Consider the following 20,694-nt stretch of genomic DNA (forward strand, 5'->3'; position numbering starts at 1 on the left):
TTACCTTCTATAACTAGTAAATGTATATATAATGCTGTCTACCAAACCAAGATATTCTCTCCTCTCTCTCCTCTTCCCCCTCCTCCCCATCCCCTCTCTCTGTCTCTCCTGACAGAATTTCTTTGTATAGTCTTGGCTGTACTGGACTCGCTCTGTAGATCCAGCTGGCCTCGAACTCATAGAGATCCACCTGCCTCTGCCTCCCAGATGCTGGGATTAAAGGCGTGCACCACCATATCCAGCATCTGTACACAGCAGATCCTCCACTAAATACTTATATGAAAATGGCATACATAAAGGGTCTGAGGTACACTAAGAATTTATATATTAAGGCAGATTCCCTTTTTATTATATAAGCCTATTGTATGAATGCACAGAGAAAAGTTTTATAGTCTATCTTCTGGCACTTAAGCAGAAGACAGGAGAGAACACGGGGACACACACAAAAAAGGAAAGCCCTCCTCTGGGAATCTGTGAAAGACTTTGCCAACTGGAAAGCAAGAATTCCAATACGATCACTATTTATGGTAAAGGTGCTAACATGAAACAATACTCTTTACTTAAATAGATGTCTTATGTCCCGACAGTAAGCCATCCGAGGCCTCGGTGCGCATGACCACTACAGGGCTCATCCCTTCCCGGGACATTCTGAGGTGCTCTAACAAGACAGAGCTACTTTTGTTGCTGTAAGGTTACACTACCGCTCTGAACTACTGCAGTCTCATCCTTTGTCATCCCAACAGGGTTCCTTCTGGAAGCACCCTGAGATCTCAGTGAGACTCCTTACCAAGCCTTTGAAGACAGGAACTTCAAAATTCACTAAAATGGCATAAGTGCCTTTTATACAAGCAGTGAAAGCCAACTCCATCTCTGAGAAGCCCACACCCAGGCTCTCGAGTCTTTACCTCCGAGCGCCTTTCTGTTTCCTCACCTTTGTACTTAAGTACTACCTTAGAAGACTAACCTGATTAATCTTTAAATTCTTCTCTATGCCAAAACCATACACTTCTGTTTGAATAGAGCTGAGGTACCTAAAAGCCCTCAGGGCAGCCTCCTGCTACTGAGGTATCTCCGCACCCCACTACCACTGACTGACCCATTTTAGGTTTTAATTTGTGATGCTAAAATCATACTTATTGGAACGAAAAACATCCAATATAAAGATACGCTGCATATGTTGTGATGTTACTAAAATATTATAAAATACTCTTCACATATTTTAATAGTAAATTAACTCCTATGACCAAAACCTTTAGAAATGTTTCTTGTTCTGAAACCACATCTGCATATCCCATTCCAAGTATGCTCCTGGCTGTAGCAGTCACCAGGGTTACTAAAGAAACAATAGTTAGCAGTTTTACTAAAGAAACAATGAGTCAAAGGTGCAAGGGGACAGGGTGAAAAATAAAAGTAATCCATTATAATGTGTTATTTTAACTAGTGGTCTGTGTGTAAGTGCAAATTTGCATTGCTTGTAAAGACTTTTTTTTTATATAACAGAACAAAATTTTTACTAATTAGGAAAGAATAAGACAGGTATAGCATCAAAGACCCAATAAAATAGGGGTCATAATTTTTAAACATTACCTATAAAAAGAATATGATTTATATCTCATGCATCTACCATTGACGTTCAAAGAACTGTAATTTAATGCAAACAGCAACATATCACATGGAATGTGGTTAGTGTAGAAGTCTGTCTTCACATACGTTTTTCAACATGCTACTTCATACCAAGCTCCGTGGTGTGTAGATGTGCCCTGTTTCTGTAGCACTGCTCTTAGTGCCTGGATAAACATTCTCGCTCCTCAAAGTCAAGCACAGGTCCTTCTATACATTTTTCATAATGGCTGAATTAACTAATTTCTCAGCCTTTTTTTGTTGTTGTTGGTTTGCTTGTTGTAATTTTTGCTATTTCAGGTTAGCTGTTAGTACAATAAACATAAAATATTTGCAACTCAAAGTTTCCTTACTGTAGTGTGTTTATCACATTTTTCATTACACACTATAAATTTTTCTTTTTTTGTTTTTGAGGCTGTGTTACGTGGTTTAGTCTTTCATTGAACTAGCCATGGAGCCAAGGCTGCTTTCCAACTCCTGATCCTCCGGCCACCTCCTGCCGATTAGGACTACACACCCAGCTAACAGTACAAACTTTTTTATATACTCTGGCTACGTGCTATGCTCTGTGATAACTGGCTGTCTGAGGAGAAATATAAAGCTTTCACTGGAGGCACTGTATAAGTTAGTTTGGATAATTCTATATAAGACATTTTATAAATACAGAAGCCAAATGCTTTGTTTTCCCCAAACATACTTCAATCCTAAATACAAATCCAAGAACACTTGGTTCCTAATCCTATGAAAAAGAATGCATTCAATTAAACAGATTTTGAATTCACTGAATCAGATTTTACTAACAGGAATGATGTGTCCATCTTCTAAAATCCCTAAATTACACTACTTCATAACACAAAGAATAGTCTTTCATTGTCTTTTTAATACATATAGTAGTTATTGATTCTTGTGTTAGTCAAAGTTTGAACATGATGACAAAATATTTGATCTATCCTATTTCAGGGAGGAAAAAGTGAAACAGTTTCAGGAATATTACTCCATCATGAAAGAGATAGCAAGGTGGAGAGCAGCTCATCTCCTGCTAGCCAGAGAACAGAAACGATGCCTACATTAGCCGCAGTCACCATCTTACTTTCCCTCTAGCTGGGTCCATGCCCACCGGGAAGCCACCAAAACTACATTCAAGACAAGTCTGTTACTCTTAGTTAACCTTTTTCCTGGAAATTCCTCAGAAAGACACAAAACTGAACTTTATAAATCACCTGGACACTTCTAAATCCTAATTAAATTGAGCAGATTCACAACTCTATGAGATGATATTCATAAAAATAATACAAGAGTTGTTTCCCATCTTAAGAAAGACATTCTGGTATATTTGATCATTGAAAATCCTTTAAAATGTGTGACTAGAACAGACATAAGGGAGAATATTATACAGTGAATCCTGCTTCTTGTATTGAATGAACTGCACTAATAATCAAATAATCCTAGAAACACTCTTTATTGTTTTGTTTATATTGAGATGAAAATTCTACTTTTCATATGTTTAAAATTACTTAAGATGGAGCCCAACAAAGAGCAACTGTGATTTGAACACCCACACCCTTCTATATAAAACTGAAATGAAATCACATGGATCTATATTCTTCAGAATTTCTGAGACCAACATTTGAATATTGTTGCTGCACTAAAAGACTAAAAGATTCACTAAGAGCATGAAGAACAAAAGCGTAATGACATTCAAGTATAAATGTCTCTAATATGACTATATAAAACAAGGATTAATTACCTGGGTTTTAAGCAAAAATATTAAAGGTGAATATACTTATGGTCATTAAACCTACTAATATGTGCCTCAAAATACTGACAAAATACTATACTTAACAGTAAACAGTTATTTTGTAATTTTATTCTATCACTTCCTACATGGATAAGGCTATCATTCTGGACTTCATATTGAGTCCACTTTTTCATTAAATGATGCCTTTATGTAAAATTTAAAGTCATTTAGGCAATATTATTCCCTCACTAAGCAAATATATAGCTTGTGACAGCTATATAAATAGTTTGAAAAGCTAATACAGTTTATTAACATTGTTTTACGCAATAGGTACCTATTCTTTCTATGAGTCATTCTGACTCTAAGCGGTACCAACATGGTACCCCTACTTTCACTGCCACTGTGCTTAATAAGCATGACTCCCAGTAAGCCGCACTCTCATATCACCTTTAAGATGTGGATTGCATCAAAGTGTTGAAAACTTAAAAAGCAAAAAATATTTTTTAATGTTTTATTTGATACTAATAGAGATATTAGTTTAATAACTATTTGGTTTCTTCTTTGCTCCTAGACACAAATTGGTATTTGTCTCTACTAATGTCTCTTAGAGACACAATGGAATTATATGCATGGGTTCAGTATTAACTTGTTTCAAACCAAATGATTTCTTTCATACATTCTGACAGTCAGTGAACTTTAAACACAAAAGAAGTGCCCTCATATTTTATCATATTTTATGAATACTATAATCAGCATTATCCTCTCTGTAAACTCATTTGAGAGTTTGAAAATATTCAATGGTATATTTTTCATGTATAATGGAAGTACGGATTAGAAAGTTAATTAATTTTCTTAATATTAGATGTAATTAATGTAAGCATTGTAACATACCACGTTACTCCCAAGTGTGTCACATTTAATGGGGCAAATTCAGAGAATTCTTCCAAACACAGCGATCAACAAGCATCATACTCTCAGATGTTAAAGCTTTACTGAAGGCCATGAGAGAAAACTTCCTCGAGAATTACGATAAAAAGTTACCTAAACAAACCACTGTCTCAATATTCCTCTATGTAAAAGCTCACACCACTTCTCTGAAGTCTACTAAACACTTTAATCTCTATCAGAACATGGCTACGTGTTACAGATGATAATTTGCCGTGAGCAGGTAAGCTGAGAGTGCGCCTTATTTGTACTCTATCATTGTCTCTTCTTGTGCAAATGTGCTGGCCACACGGACTTAGTGAAAGACCAAACTATTTATTTTCTTGACAGGTCTAGTCAAGCATCCCAGGCTGGTCTCAGTGTCCGACTTTCCTAAGATTCTGAACATGAGCCATGAAGCTCTACTTTGTTTTTCTCATCAGGAAAAAAACACTGTACGTTTAACTTCTGCTTTTAAACAAAGGGCAAGCTTAAGAAAGAGTGTGGGAGCATTAAGAGAAAGCATAGTTTGGAAACTAAGATGAGATGAAGGGCTAGAGAAAGCATGTTACAACAGCCCTTCCTGAAGCAACCGAGTTCAGTAAGCGTGGACTGTGCTCACCTGTCTCTGTCTGGAGTGTAATGGTCATCCATGACACGGTGTCTGTCCATTCGGCTAATTGTATTGTAATGGCCAGGAGCACGTGTCCCTCGAAGCCCCTGTTCCACATTTCTACTAAAACAACAAAATCATTAAATCATGTGCTATACCAGTCTATAGCACACGCCACATAAAAAAATCATAAATCTATGTTTTTCTTTGTATTTCTAGTGGTATAAATTTCATTTGGAAATTAATAGCTAGTGGAGGGTCTGGCTGTTCTTACAGACACAAAAGGCATCAATTTAAGAGACTATCCTTAAGGATAAGATAAGCAATGTCGTACCTTACTGATGGGCAACACCCAGTTCTCTTATCACTGCTATGAGATACACTAGAGGAAAAGATTGATAAGGAGATAGGTTCAATATTGCATGTGCTATTTTCTATGGACCACAGGAATGGTGGGAGGGACGCGTTATGCATGGTTGGCCCTGAGTTCAAATCTCAGGAAAACAACTATCATTACCTACTCAATTCTAACCATTTTCTCTGGTAAATCTCTAGCCAAACCACCATCTTATATTTTACTATAATTATTGCTGTCTAATTATTATCTTACCTGAATCCTTCCCTCATCTACTCTAAATATGGTAGTCCTATGAAAACTTATAGAATGAAAGATAAAAATGTCGTTCAAGGTGATGGACTAGGTGTCCGTTCTCTGCAAACCATCTTTTTGTATTAGTTTGCCATGTCATGTTTGTATACAGAGGATATTCAAATGCACACGCCAATTTGATATACTTATGTATCTATAATGTACTATTTAATCAATATCTATTAAGTATTATCTATGCACATTACACATATTTTCTACTTAGTTTGTCTCCTGAACTATCTATTGTATATAATAGATATATTATAAACATGGTTTACACTGTGTGTATGTGGCTCTTTGGTACTCAGGTTGATCAAAGCTTTCCAATATTATAAAACCCAGAGCAACAGATTTGTGTGACCATTTTTACCACTACCCATACATTATTTTTAGTTTTTTGAAGGAATTTTTTCTTTTTTAACTTATTAATAACTATGACTCATGGATATAATTATTTGATTCTAAATGGATTTGCTTGATATTTACATGCAATTTAAAGGCAGTTTTTCTTAACTATTTTGAACTATGGATTCAATTAACACAGAGATCATGCAAAGGAACAAAATAACACACATCACATCTTATTCCCATTGCAGTGGCATCTTTTTTTAAAAAAAAAAAAGAATATTTTAAGATTGCCGGGGTGGTGGCACATGCCTTTAATCCCAGCACTCAGGAGGCAGGGGCAGGTGGATCTCTGTAAGTTCAAGACCAGCCTGGTCTACAAAAGTGAGTCCAGGACAGCCAAGGCTACACAGAGAAACCCTGTCTCGAAAAAACAAACAAACAAAAGAATGTTTTAAGAATAATTTATGTTTAGAGGTTAAATTCACCCTACGTATCAAGCTACAACAAAATTTACACCCAACCTTACCTTTGCGGAGGAGGAGCACTAGGCGACCATGACCGAGTCCTCCCTATAACATCAACTCGATGGGGAGACCCCGACGGTGAGCAATGGTTTGATGACATTACTTGTTCTGGCACTGATAATGTGGAGCTTTGAAGATCACGACCATTGTGCCGATAATCTAAGGGCAGAAAATAAAACAAAAATAATTATCTAAATGCTAAATTCTTGTTTCACTAAAAGGCATAAAATGCTTGTGAGGCTGGAATACTTTTAATATGATAAATATAAAGTATAACAAAGATTTAACATGTTTGAAAAATTATAAACACAAAAATGGAAATGGAAGGACATTTAATACTTAGGTAGTTATGTTCACAGTACTGGGTGGGGTACAGTTTTAAGCTCTTTTTAAAAACAGAACCAAGACTGTTCTAAAAAATATTTTATCTCTAGAAACTAGTGTTTCTCAACTACTGTTAGTGCTCACAATTGCCAAGTTTGTAAGATACTTCATAGTCTGCACTTAAATAAGGTAAGCCACAGTAAACACACTCAATGCCACTTTTCTTGCAATGCGTGGGAGAACTACGACACCACAGTAGTCTGAAAACAAAATTAAAAGTCAAAGAATACCGCAGTAACTCCACATCCTTACAGAAGTTAATATCCAAGGAAGCACGGACATTTGAATGGGGCAAGAAAGAAAGAATTCTACACGAGTCAGAAAAGCAGCCGTTCTATGAAATAAGGCCTGGAAGGGAAAAAGGAACACGGGGGTGGGGGGGCGCCTCAGATACCCCTCTGAGGTTTCAGAGTGCTGCTGACTACGCAATAGGGTCAGAATCCACGCAACGCATTTGTTGAGAGGCCAATGAGTGAAGCTGTGACTATGAAGCCTGGACCTAGGGGAGACTCAAGGGTGTTGGAGCCTTAAGATGTCTGCCAAGAATGCTGCATTCCTGATGGCTCGCTCTGATTGTAGGTCCACACAACGGACATGGGAGAGGCAGTCTCACTAAGCTCCCTTCATCTGTACACAGTTGTCTATGGCCATCTATGGGCAGAATTTTCTTCATTCCTTTCATTGAGGTGAAAACACCCTCCACTATGAGAGAACTTTTCCCTGTGCAGAGACCTGCCTAAGGATGAAGAAAGGAAGCCAAGTGTGAGCATCCATGCATTCATTCTCTGCTCTTGAGCGGGGTATGACTAGCTGCTGCCAGTTCCTGCTGTACTGTACCCTGGATTTATGAACTAAAATAGACCCTCTTCCCATAAGTTGCTTCTTTGGTCAAGGTATTTTTATCACAGTAATAGAAATAAAAAGATGGTAAATACACACACACACACACACACACACACACACACAAAACTATGGACAGTATACGTCAGAAAACAGGAAAACAATAACATCTTCACCATATAATGATAAATGTGAGAGAGATGTTTATAAATTTAAGCATGAAAAAAAGTATGTAGGTATTAAAACACCACAAATTACTTCATTAAAATGCACCAGTTAATGTTAACATACCAGTCCAAAATCTAAAATATTAATGCAGGATTTAATTAAATGAATAATTAATTTCTTTTAATCTGGAAACCAAATACGAAGGAATGGAGACATAACTAAAAATAACATTGAGAGGAATGGATTTTGTGACCTGAAGGTAATTATTAAGGTGAAAAAATACCAATGTGGATGGATACTTAAGTGTGAGAAGTAAAATTATTCAGCTATAAGAGGAATAGTCTATAAACATGAAGAAGACAGTAATAATATTGAAGAAAATCCATGGGAGAAATTACTGAGGTGGAATCTCTAAACCTTGACATGAAAAATGTAAAAAAAAAATGTCATCTTAATAATTACTATAATGTGTCCATTCTTAATAGGAAGTAAGGCAAAACAGAGCAAGTGAGTGTAGAGAGTAGTCTATTGGCTACGACATGCTAACATCACTCTAAGTGAAATTATCAAAGAGTCAGCAGTCACTGATGCAGCTGTAACAGATCTTATAAACCATACTGCATGTTTTCTCAAATAAAGTTGTGAGATTTGTTAGGTTATTTAAGAATAGAATAATTTATTATATAATATTAAGGATGCATTACGTATGAAGTATCAATTAAACAACTCTCCAATTTATCATAAAAGCATTATTATTTAGTTGTTTTAAATTAAAAAATTATAAATATTTTCTTACCCAGCGCTGGCTCCGTTAAAGAATATTCACTCTAACAATTTGCACAGGAATTCTAGCAGCTGTTAGGACTTTAGGCTGCCCAGGTTGTCCTAAGGTTACTTTTTTAGGAGATAGGGAGGCAAATTTGTGTCCTTCTCTTTTACTTATTTTGAAGACAAATAACAGACTACCCTGAGACTGTAAGACAACTGATTCTTACCTGACACCACACCAATCCCGTCATCACAGTCATAGTCAGAGACCTCACTGTCACTTATTCTCTTTGACCCTATAAAACAAAGAACAATAGTTGAACTTGATGGCTGGTTCAAAAGAAGAAGAAAGAAAACCAATTGAAAAGATTATAAATTGAACACTTGAGGATAAAAAAAAAAAAGATAGGAGAGTCATTACGTGCTCACCAACACTGATTTTCACAAACATTTCATGAGGTTAGGATACAGATCACAAAGTGGTAACAATTTACACTACTATTCAGGAAATGTGTAAGACAAAATTCCTGAATGGGTAAAAGTCTGAAACTATATAGGTATGAAACATAATCCAGGGCTATGTAGAAATAGCTACCTGTACACCGTTCTTTGAAACAAAGGCACGTACACCGGGTGACCCTCAAGTCACAGAGATAGGCTGTTTCCAGGTCATTAACGTGTCACTTCCTACAAGGGACGACTAAAATCTCAAGTCTAGTTTTGTTATACATGATCATAGAGAACTTCAGAAACATAAACGGATTCATGACGTATTAACTTCCCTCTTTTCAGTATTTTAGCTATTTTTCCATTGATTCAAGAAGACACGAAATAAATCATACATTAAACTAAAACTGCTATTTGGGTTATGGTGAATTCTAAAAGCAAACGAAAGGCACTAATAGGCTTTAGAATTTAACATTTTTTCCTTGTCTTTGTTTTCTGAGGCAAGGCCTCACTACACAATCTTGGCCGGCCAGGAACTCACCATGTGGACCAGGCAGGCTTTTTCCATCTCCAGACAGTGTTTTACTTGGGGCCTTGGCTGGCCTGAGCTCACTTTGTAGACCAGGCTGACCAAAGGATCTGGCCTCACAGAGACCTGCCTGCCTCTGCTTATACCCATACACAGATGGTTCTTTTCCCAAAACAAGCTCTGTTAGTATCAATTTTAAACTCTACATACAATGATCGGCAGGTTTTCTTTGTTTTTGTTGTTGTTTTGTTTTTTCTCCGCTCCCCTAATACAGTGCCATGGGAACAATTTTAATCTTAATCTCAATATAGCAAAACTACCATCAAGATCAACAAAACAATGTTATTGTCTAAAAAATGATTGTAGCTTTACACCTAACTATGAAATACACCATACACAGAAATAAGTACTTAATTTTTACTATTTAATTTTTGCAAGTTGTGCCTTGGGATACACTCACTATGCAAATACTCTTTTATTAAAGTATCTTGGTATCAGAAGACAGTAATGATGAATAATGATATTAACAGTGTTGCAACTTCTCAGATTGGCTTCTTTTGTCTTCCTTCACACACTGCACACCATTGCTGAATACTAGTTTGACGAGGTGACTCCTTTCCTACCCAGCTTAAAAGAGACTAGATAGCACATAACGCACAAGGCTTCCGAGCAGGGCTAACAGGATGCTTTGGAAGGACCGTCCAATATGTACAAGCTTCTGGCAGAAACACTGTTTCCCCCTTTCTGTTTCAGTCGTGTCCCTTTCCGTGAGGGAATGTGGATGATGCCAGCTACTGCAGTTCTCTCTCCTTTGAAAGGAGGGGGAGACCACACCTTGATTTTCCATTAGGTAATCACATCAAATGAAATCCTCCCGCAGGTGATCCCTTGTGCCGGGCTTTCAGGGGAATGTTGCCAACTGAAATGTGGTCCTCTGAGGGCCTCATCCTGAAGAATAGCTTTCACAGTACCAACAGGTGGCATGCAAACTTCAACAGGGAGGGGAGCGCCCAACAGTCCTAAACAGCTATGACACTTATAAACTTAAACAATGACCAGAATGGCACAGTAACACTTAGGGACAGTACTGGCACACATGCCTTGGTGGTAAGCCACAGCTCTCTAATACAGGCCTGGAACGCGAGACCTAGCCAACACCTATGGTGAGTAAAGCCATGGCTCTTGGAGGAGAACCTACAACAGCCACCTAAATAAACCAGCAGATCTTTTCTTGTACAGGATTGTTTCAGTTATTCTGGGTTTTTTGTTTTTCCATATGAAGTTGAGAATTGATGCCTGCCTTGGATCCCTTTCCTACAACTGGGCTGCCTTGTCTGGCCTCAGTGCCAGAGGATGTACCTGGTCCTGCTGTGACTTAATGCTCCAGGGTGGGTTAGTACCCATGGGGGGTCTCCTCCTTTTCTGAGGAGAAGAGAAAGGGAGAATAAAGGAAGGGGCATATGAGGAGGACTAGTAGAGGGGGGCAGTAATCAGGATGTAAAGTAAATAAATAAATTAATTAATGGAGGACAAAAATTCTTAAAGGTTAAAAACACGCTAACTAGAACATTTGCAGGATAAATAATACAAAAGTAAATTATATTTTTTAGTTCAGTTTTCAAAAATGTATTATATGTTATTCAAATTACACCCCAATTGTTATCCCCTCACTTGCATCTTCCCCTTCCAACCCTCCCTCTCTCTTCTGCCCTCTTCCCCTCCCCTAGGCCTCTGACAGAAGGGGACTTCCTCCCCAACCATATGACCACAGCCTCAGGTCTCAGCTGGATAGCCTGCTTCCCCTTCCTCTGTGTGCCAGCAGGCCTCCGCACCAAGGGGAAGTGATCAAATTAGGGACACCAGAGTTCATGTCAGAGGCAGTTCCTGCTCTCCCTACAACTGGGAAGAATGAGCTATCCATTGGCTAGATCTGAAGAGGGAGTCTAGGTTCACTGCATGCACTGTCCTTGGCTGGTGCAAGTTTGGGCATGTCCCCCTGTGTCCAGAGCTGCCCAGATTTGATGGTCTCCTGGTGGGGCTCCTGACCCCTCTGGGTCCTTCTGCCCTCCCCTCTTCTTCCAACCACTCTCACCCTGAGTGCAGCATGGAGTCCAGCAGCTGTTCCTGTCCTTCGCTGGGTAGAGTCTCTCAAAGGGCATCTATGTTGGGCTAATATCCACTTATAAGTGAGTATGTATCATGTGTGTTTCTGGGTCTGGGTTACTTCACTCAGTATGATCATTTCTAGTTCCATTGCCTGCAAATTTCAAGGGTTCCTTGTTTTTAAAAGCTGAGTAGTATTGCACTGTGCAAATGTACCACAGTTTCTTTATCCATTCTTTGATTGAGGGACATTTAGGTTGTTTCCTGATTCTGGCTATTTCGTATAAGGCTGCTATGAACATGGTAGAGCATATGTCCTTGTTGTGTGCTGGAGCATCTTTTGGTTATATTCCAAGGAGTGGAATGACTGAGTCTTGAGGTAACCCTATTCCCAGTTTTCTAAGACAGCACTAGATTTATTTCCAAAGTGGTTATACAAGTTTGCACTCCCACCAGCAATGGAGGAGTGTTCCCATTTCTCCACATCCTTGTCAGCATGTGGTGTCACTTGAGTTTTTATCTTAGCCATTCTGACAGGTGTAAGATGGAATCTCAGAGTCCTTTTGATTTGCATTTCCCCAATGACTAATACTCTTCAAACTACTCCACAAAATAGGAATGTAAAGAATATTACCAAACTCATTCTATGAGGCCACAGTCACCTTGATACCTAAACTTCACAAAGACCCAACAAAGAAAGAGAATTTCAGACCAATTTCTCTTATGAAAATTGACACAAAAATACTTAATGAAATATTCACAAATCAAATCCAAGAACACATCAAAAATATTCACTGTGACCAAGTAGGCTTCATCCCAGGCATGCAAGGATGGTTCAACATATGGAAATCCATCAATGTTATCAATCATATAAACAAATTGAAAGAAAAAAACCACATGACCATCTCCTTAAATGGCAAAAAAGCATTTGACAAAATCCAATATCCATTCATGTTTAAAGTCTTGGAGAGATCAGGGATATAAGGCACATACCTAAACACAATAAAGGCTATATACAGCAAGCCAATAGCCAACATCAAATTAAATGGAGATAAACTCAGACTCCACTAAGATCAGGGACTAGACAAGGCTGGCCACTCTCTCCATATCTCTTCAATGTACTACCTTAAGATCTAGCTAGAGCAACAAGACAACAAAAGGAGATCAAGGGGATCCACATCAGAAAGGAAGAAGTCAAAGTATTACTATTTGCAAATGATATGAGAGTATACACAAATGACCCCCAAAATTCCACTAGAGAGCTCTTATAGCTGATATACATCTTCAGCAAAGTGGCTAGGTAGAAGATTAATTAAAAAAAAATAGTAGCTCCCCTGTATACAAATAACAAACCGATGAAGAAAAAAAATAGAAAACTACACCCTTCACAATAGCCACAAATAATATCAAATATCTTGGTGTAAATTATGTTTGTATAGGAAATAAGTAATTAGGAAATTCATTTTAAAACTTGTCCCCATGTAAAAAAAATATCTAAAGATAAAATACTTAGGAATATGCACATATTCATTCTGGAATACAAAAATCCTTCTGCAGTAGCTTCCTAAAGCTACCACAACAAAAAGAAAAACAAGGCAACTTGAAGTGAAAAGCATGCACTGCCCTCAGTTCTGGAGTCCAGAAGCCCTAATTGAAAGCTCAGCAGGACCAGGCTCTTGCCTCCTGTTCCTAGTGGTTTCCAGAAATCCCTGATGCTCCTTGGTTCACATACGCATCATTGTCCCAGGGACCCGGCCGCCTTCTCCATGAAAACATTCACACTGTCTTCCCTTTATGGATTTATGCTTTTCTGACCAAATCTCTTCTTTTTATCATACCCAGGCCATACTGGGTTAGGGCTACAACTAATGACCTCAATTTAACTTGATTACACCCTGAAAACCTAAATGACAAATAAGGTCACATTCTGCAGTAACTAGAGATTAGGATTTCGATGTCTATGTTTTTGAAGGTATAATTCGGGCCAAAAGACAACAAGTGATGTTGTTTTTTTCAAAAAAAAGACTTTTTCTGAAACCAGGAGCCACATATAATGCAGTAACGTTGTTAGAAGACTAAGCAGAAAATAAATAGGTGATGGGAGGATTTTAAATATAGACAAAGTTTACATTAGTAATGAAAGAAATGAAAAAGGTTTCAGAAAAGCAGGGCCAGTTTCCAACTTCAGTTAAAGAAGTATTTAATGTTATTCAAACAAAATTGGAGCTAGGAGTACAGCTTAGCCTTACAGCATATGGCAGAGCTTGTGAGGCCCTGACTTGGATCAAAGCAGGAAGAGAAGGGGGCTGGGCAGGAACAAGGGACTTGTCCCAGAAGAAGGGGACGGAATGCAAAAATAACTGGTATACAGTCAGGAAATTTTTCTTCAAACTGCAAATTAATATAATGAAAATAAACTTAATTTGAAGGAAGAGCAGTTATCACATGGCAATATAAACAAAGACACACACACACACACACACACACACACACACACACACACACACACAAGGGCTACATGGGTAGGTGAGACTGTGAGTCATCTAGTATGTTCTACAACCTTACATGTTTCTGTATGACCTGGAGAAAACATGTTAGACAGGCTGCCCCTGGAGGTGTGGGCCATGCCTCCAGCCATCACAGACACGTGAGGATGGCAACTGAACAGGAGGCGGCAGCCCCCAGCACAGGTTTCCCACTGGCTTCTTCTGATCTTTGGCAAAGAAGGTCATTGATCCTCCTTTGTTACACACCTTTTTCAGCAGTTTGCATATGCTTACCCTCCACAACAGATCTCTACGCGTGCCTCAGAAGTAAAGGCTTCAGATTTCTAAGCAAGCCTGAAATTACGTTTTTTAACTTATTAATTCACGTAGACTTTGCCTACAGTACATCAGGAAAGACAAAGACCCAGATGGCTGGCAACTACTTCCAGCGCATGCATTTGGCACTCACTGCTCTTCCCTGGCATGCTCCTCAGATCCACGCATGATCTCACATCTGACGCCAATGGAGGCTCGTCCTCAGCGCAGCTGCACACTAGGCTGAGGCAGCAAACGCTCACATCAAGCAGAGTTGCCTTCTCCCTGCCGAACCTTCACTCTTTAATTTTCTATATATTTACAGTCTGCTCATCAGTATCTAAAAAGACATCTCCTAGTGTTGGTACTGTACTGAATCTATGCTTAACCCGGAAAACAGTGACTGTGGTTGACACATTTCTTTACTTAGGTGGTTCTGAATGTTATTTAACAAAATGCTAACTTTTCCAACAAGGTTTGTTAGATATATTCCTTGAAATTAAAATGGTGTTACTATTATAAATTGTATTCTGTGCATTAAAGCATAGAGGAATGCAATTAGCTTTATGTTCTTGTAAGTTAAGCCTATTTCACAATGTTTCTGGTGTAAACATACCACCTACATGTACACAACAGTGGTTTGTTGTACTCATGGATTAGACAGGAACTCCATTATCTGATAGAAAATCTAACAAAAGTCTACAAGAAATTGTACCCCAAGTGACTTGTTACAAAAAATAAATTAGTTTCAAAAAACACGAACACAAGATGACCACAGAGGGCAACTTAGAATAACTTAAGAAAGTTTCAGAAATATCAAACATTACAGATAAAAGTCTAGTTCGTGCATTAAAAAGCACCATTTTTCTCTCTTTACCTATAAATGTGTCTTAGTACATTTACAGAATCTCAATGAGATATTACATTTTGTTTGCTAATACAATACAGTTTTTCATTTATATTTAGGCGTAATTTGTCTGTAAAGTTTCTTTCCTATGATGGCAATGTAGCTCCTCGTACAAAAGCTGCTTCCTTTGTACATAACCCGGGACGTCTGTTATTTTGTGTAAAGACTAAATGCACTTCATTTTGGGGGGGATGATCTAATTAATACTTTACCTCCTTTTATTATAATGAAAATATCTACACATATCCTATTGTTCAGCCTTTATTTCTTACTGAGTCCGCATTCATGAAACCATACACAAAGGACTTATACATATTATCTGTGTTTTCAAAATTACTGGCATATGTTCACTGAGTGAGCTCTATTAACTATGCTGACATTGCTATTTATTTAAATGAAAGTGCCTTGTTTTATAATCATTTGCTTCTAATGTCACTGATCATTTCAGTTTCCAAAATTTTCTCACTAAATTTTCTTTATTAATTTGTATTCCACTCACTATTCCCATTTCTTAGAACAGCACATAAATAAAAATACAGTATATAATCACTGTCCTCTTTCACAAAATATTTCTTTGACATTCTTTCATTTTGTGGCATGTACTAGTAATTCGTTCCTTTAAAAAATGTTTGTTCTTTTACATTTGCATATTCACTGTGCGCATATTTGTTTGTATGTGTGTATAAACAAAGTCTTTCTTTCAACAACGTCCCTCCATCATCCTCCATATTTGCTTTTCAAGAGCTAAACCCCTATTGGAATTCTACTACTTTAGTGGGGGGTGGGGTGGAATTGTGTTAGGTTAAACATATTGAAATATTTTCCACTGAAGTCATCAAAAATCAATGTAAGTTTAGTGACCAGTGAAACATTTTAACATAAGAGTGCAGTATGTTGCCATGATGCCCAATAGTAATGCACTAAGTTTGCTCTATTTTATTGTATTAAATGACAAAAATGCTCAAAAAATGAAATCTATAGCAAGTGTAGTTTGGGTTGGTTTGGTTTGGACAGGTTTGCGCACTGCACTGTCTGGTCGCATCCTCTGTGCACAGCAAGGACAAGCTGGGACTCCTACCAAGCAGCTCTGTAGCACTGTCAGTACCTTTAGCACTTTTAATTAAAAATGCTTATGGGTTTTATCACCAGCCACTCATAAGCAAAAACATTTAAGATTACTTCTGTTTGGGGCCAGCAAGATGGCTTAACAGGCAAAGGCACCTGTCACTAAGTCTGACAACCTGCTGTGTTACTGAACAGAGAATGTGGGTTCTGGGTCTTACAAGTTGTCCTGTGACCTTTACACAGACACACAGACACACACACACACACACACACCTACACAGATAAATAAAAATAAATCCAAAATTTAAAATATATCCATTTAACTTTGTTTTATGAAACCATATATAACGGTATTACTCAATGTACTTCATTGATGAGATAATACAATATTAAAGAAGATAATTAGACACATTTAAACATAAATTTGTTTTAAAAATAAGTTTCAACATCAAAATAACAAATACATAAGTATGAAAATAGTATGGGCAGTAAAGAAACGCTATTGACACATTAGTTAGAGATTTACTATATGCACAATAAACAAACAAAACACAAAACAACAAAGCAAACTACACTGTGCATATTAGTACATGCATTCAAACCACACAGGCTATGTTTACCTGAATTATATGAACATAAGGCTTTATCTGGAAAACAATGTGGAGGTAATGTCAAAAATAGAACTGAGAATTGTTACTGGCAGGAAAATTGTGGACATTGTATCTCTATACTGTGGACAATAAAATTAAACATATTGAAAGTAAAAGCATCATATTTTCAGAATAAAATAAAAATACATTATATATGAAAAATACATTTAACATAATAGAAAATGTAGCTAAATGAAAGAGTTATAAGGTAAGAGCAGAAATTAAAGAAGATACACAAAATCAAAACCTAATTATAGTTTGCCTCAAAGCACTTCTGTTAGGAGCATGGATATACTGTATAATCTAAAACACAAGTGATAATTACTAGTTATGGAACATCAAATAACCAAGGAACTGAAACTGGAGGAATTATGGAAAAGCATCACTCATGTTGGAATTCTGGATTTTAAAGATGTCAGTTTAAAGCCTATTTCCTTTTAAGAAAAGCAAACATTCAAAAATTTAAAGGATACAGTTACTTAAATAGTTTAATATCATTTAATGAAAGATATGGAAATCATCAAAAAGTAAAGGAATATACTTTCTTTCTGCTAGAGGGATTGTAACTTACTGTAGTAGCAGGTTATTAAGGAGGTTTATTTTCTAACATTGAATTAAAGTTTTAAAAGTGTAATGACAATTCTAAACTAAAGTTAGCAAGTGCAGAAACAGTACAGTTGCAAATTTTCACAAGACTGGTCTGTCCTGTCAGCAGCCTACACAGCAGATCAATTGCATAAAGTACATGTTTCTGGCCATGGTATCTGAATTGCCGTGGGAATAGAAGAAGCCGTATGAGAAACCATTTCTCATGGAAATAAGTGCGCAATTACAGAATTGAGAACAAAATCTAGTAGACTGCCATTGCATAGATACTACAACATCTAACAAGGCCATACTGTTATTACCTAAGACACAATAGGTTAGGGTTAAAACAACAAAGAGAACAAGGAAATCAGCGCAAACTGGGATCCCAGGCGTCACAGGTGCAACACTTGAGTTACTAGATTCTCAACTCACTTTCCAACATTTTGATTTAAAGAATATGTAATATAGTCACCTTTATAATGCTTAAATCTAGTGATCTTCATATTCCAATATGTGTTTTCACATATTCATTTCTGCTTTTCTCTTGTCTATGTAGTACTATCCCTCTGTTTTTGTTTGGGCCTAACTACAACGTTCATCCCAGCTCCTATTAGTCCTTGGTACCTCTAAACCACCTCTCAAAGGTCATATGAGCTAACAATTTTGTACCTCTCCATTCTCCAGTAGACTATGCACATGAATACATAAGCAGAGAGAGGAGGGAGGGAGGGAGGGAGGGGGAGAGAGGGAGAGGGAGGGAGGGAGGGAGGGACAGAGGAAGGGCGGGGGAGGAAGGGAGGGAGGAGAGAGCACAAGAGAGATGCCAGAGACAGAATGACAGAGGTGGGAGGGAGAGAGAAGGAGAGAGAACACAATTGAGCCATGATACTGTCTTGTGCTGTGATTCTTGGGGTTTCGCCCCATATTAAACAAGATACTAAAACTTCAGTAGTTTTCCTCTGAATTAAGGGTGTGCATTTTAGGTCTGATTCCCAAATCTAGCCTTCCTAATGTTCTAACACTATAAGGAGGGCTGAGGTGACACAGGAAAGCAGCGTGGGCAGAAGATCATGCTGAACAGCTCAGGCACCATGGAGTCAAGATCCCCTGCCATCAATCTGGAAAGTTCTAGAGTCCATCAGTACTTTAGTGTCACAGTAAAGTAACTCCAACCTGCAGCCAGCACACAGGAACCGAACACCAGGGCAACCAGCCTCAGGAGCACTGGCTATACCCAGACCTGGCCTCAGATGAGCACTGTAAGCTGGGGGCATGTCAATGAAGATCAACATGGATTAAAACCCAAGGGGCATGTCTTCAATGCCATCCTTTCTTAGGCTTCCTAAAACCTCTATTAAAAGGATTTTTAAAAGGTATCTCAGTATCACATATAATTTCTTTGCAGAGGGTGTAACTTTGTTCTAGTTGGTCACTTATACCTCTCCCTAAGGAGTGTGTCTTGGGTCAGTCACACTATCAAGCACCACAAGCTTGACAGGTATTTAATACGGATGCGATTAAAATAAGAAAGATTCCAAAAATGTTAAGTGGTAAAATATGACAAACTAAAAACAAGAGACACATGGAATAATTTAACTAAAATTCATTTAAAAAATTAAGTACAAATACAAAAATTACCAGAATTTTGTCAGAAAGGGCAACAAAAATGACTGTAGAGCACAGATTAGGAGTGGACATAAGGAATTTAAGAGTTTCAGGACATGCGGAAGAGGAAATAAAATAGTCATCTGCAGTAGATGGAGCTGTGTGGGAGGGTAAGAAGGGCAGGGGTCAGCTGTGAGAAGAGCAGGGTGGAGGGTGCAGATGGGGGATGGGGGAAGGGGGAAGAGAACGGCATTTGGTGGCAGAGCATCTCTGGGACAGGGAAGGTCCCTGGGACTCCTTGGGGGTGACCCTAGCTGAGATTCCTAACAGCAGGTGACATGGAGCCTGAACCCACCACCCGCTGTAGCCAGATGGGACTTCCTGTGGAGGGAGAGCAACAGCAGCATACCCATAGAACCTTCCATGTAAATTTTGTCCTGCCTACAAGAGGTACAGGGTAAAAATAGAGCAGAGATTGAGGAAATGACAAACCAATGACTGGCCCAACTTGAGACCCATCCCATGGGAGAGAGCCAACCCCTGACACTATTAATGATACTGTGCTATGCTTGCAGGCAGGAGCCTAGCATAACTGTCTTCTGAGAGGCTTCATCCAGCAGCTGGTGGAAACAGATGCAGAGACCCACAGCCAAACAACAGGCAGAGCTCAGGAAGTTCTGGGGAAGAGTGGGAGGACCCAGACCCCCTACACATATGTAGCAGATATGCAGCACGGTCATCATGTGGGTCCCCTAACACTGGAAACAGGGGCTGACTCTGACTCTCTTGCCTGCCTTTGGGTCCCATTGCTCTAGTTGGGCTGCCTTGTCTGCCCTCAGGGGGAGAAGATGCTCTTAGTCCTGCTGTGACTTGAGGTGCCAGAGTGGGTTAGTACCCCTTAGGAGCCTCCTCTTCTCTGAGAAGAAAAGGGGAAATGGGGGCAGGGGGTGTGAGGGAGACTTGGAGGAGAGGAGGAAGGGAGTTTCTATCAGGATGTAAAATGATTAAATAAATTAATTTTTTAAAAGATTGTATTTGTTTATTATCTATATTCTGCTTCCATGTGTGCCTGCCAGAAGTGGCCACCAAGTCTCCAGATCTCATTATAGATGGTTGTGAGCCATCATATGGTTGCTGGGAATTGAACTCAGGACCTTCGGAAGAACAGACAGTGCTCTTAACCTCTGAGCCATCTCTCTAGACCCAAATTTAAAAAAAAAAGTTAAACGTTTCAGGACTGAGAGTCCTCAAACATATTTATAACTATAACGCAACGGGAATAGGTAGAGAAGAGACCCATTCTGTATGAAGTGGTGTGCTGGACGGTACACAGCGGTCACGTTAGAGGTCTTCATGCAGTAGCCAACGGTCCTACTCTGTGACTCAAGGAGAAAGTCCTGAGTAGTGTGTAGTGGCCCGAAGG

The 20,694-nt window shown here is 38.5% G+C and overlaps 1 protein-coding gene across 42 annotated transcripts in view; it reads right to left on the reverse strand.

The window, feature by feature from the left end:
* The window catches only part of RIMS2 (regulating synaptic membrane exocytosis 2), a 458,924-nt gene that overhangs the window by 180,109 nt on the left and 258,121 nt on the right, over positions 1-20,694 (reverse strand). For 36 of the 42 annotated variants that reach the window (XM_084751253.1, XM_084751276.1, XM_084751252.1 and 33 more), the window contains 3 exons: positions 8,804-8,872; positions 6,419-6,575; positions 4,905-5,018 (listed from right to left, as the gene is read on the reverse strand). In XM_084751253.1, coding sequence (XP_084607379.1) covers positions 4,905-5,018; positions 6,419-6,575; positions 8,804-8,872 — 340 coding nt within the window. The remainder of the gene's footprint in view (positions 1-4,904; positions 5,019-6,418; positions 6,576-8,803; positions 8,873-20,694) is intronic. The other 6 variants (XM_084751247.1, XM_084751282.1, XM_084751278.1 and 3 more) reach the window with 1 other exon arrangement.

Source organism: Acomys minous (assembly GCF_964271855.1).
Source record: "Acomys minous genome assembly, chromosome: 12".
In the NCBI taxonomy this organism is placed as follows: domain Eukaryota; kingdom Metazoa; phylum Chordata; class Mammalia; order Rodentia; family Muridae; genus Acomys; species Acomys minous.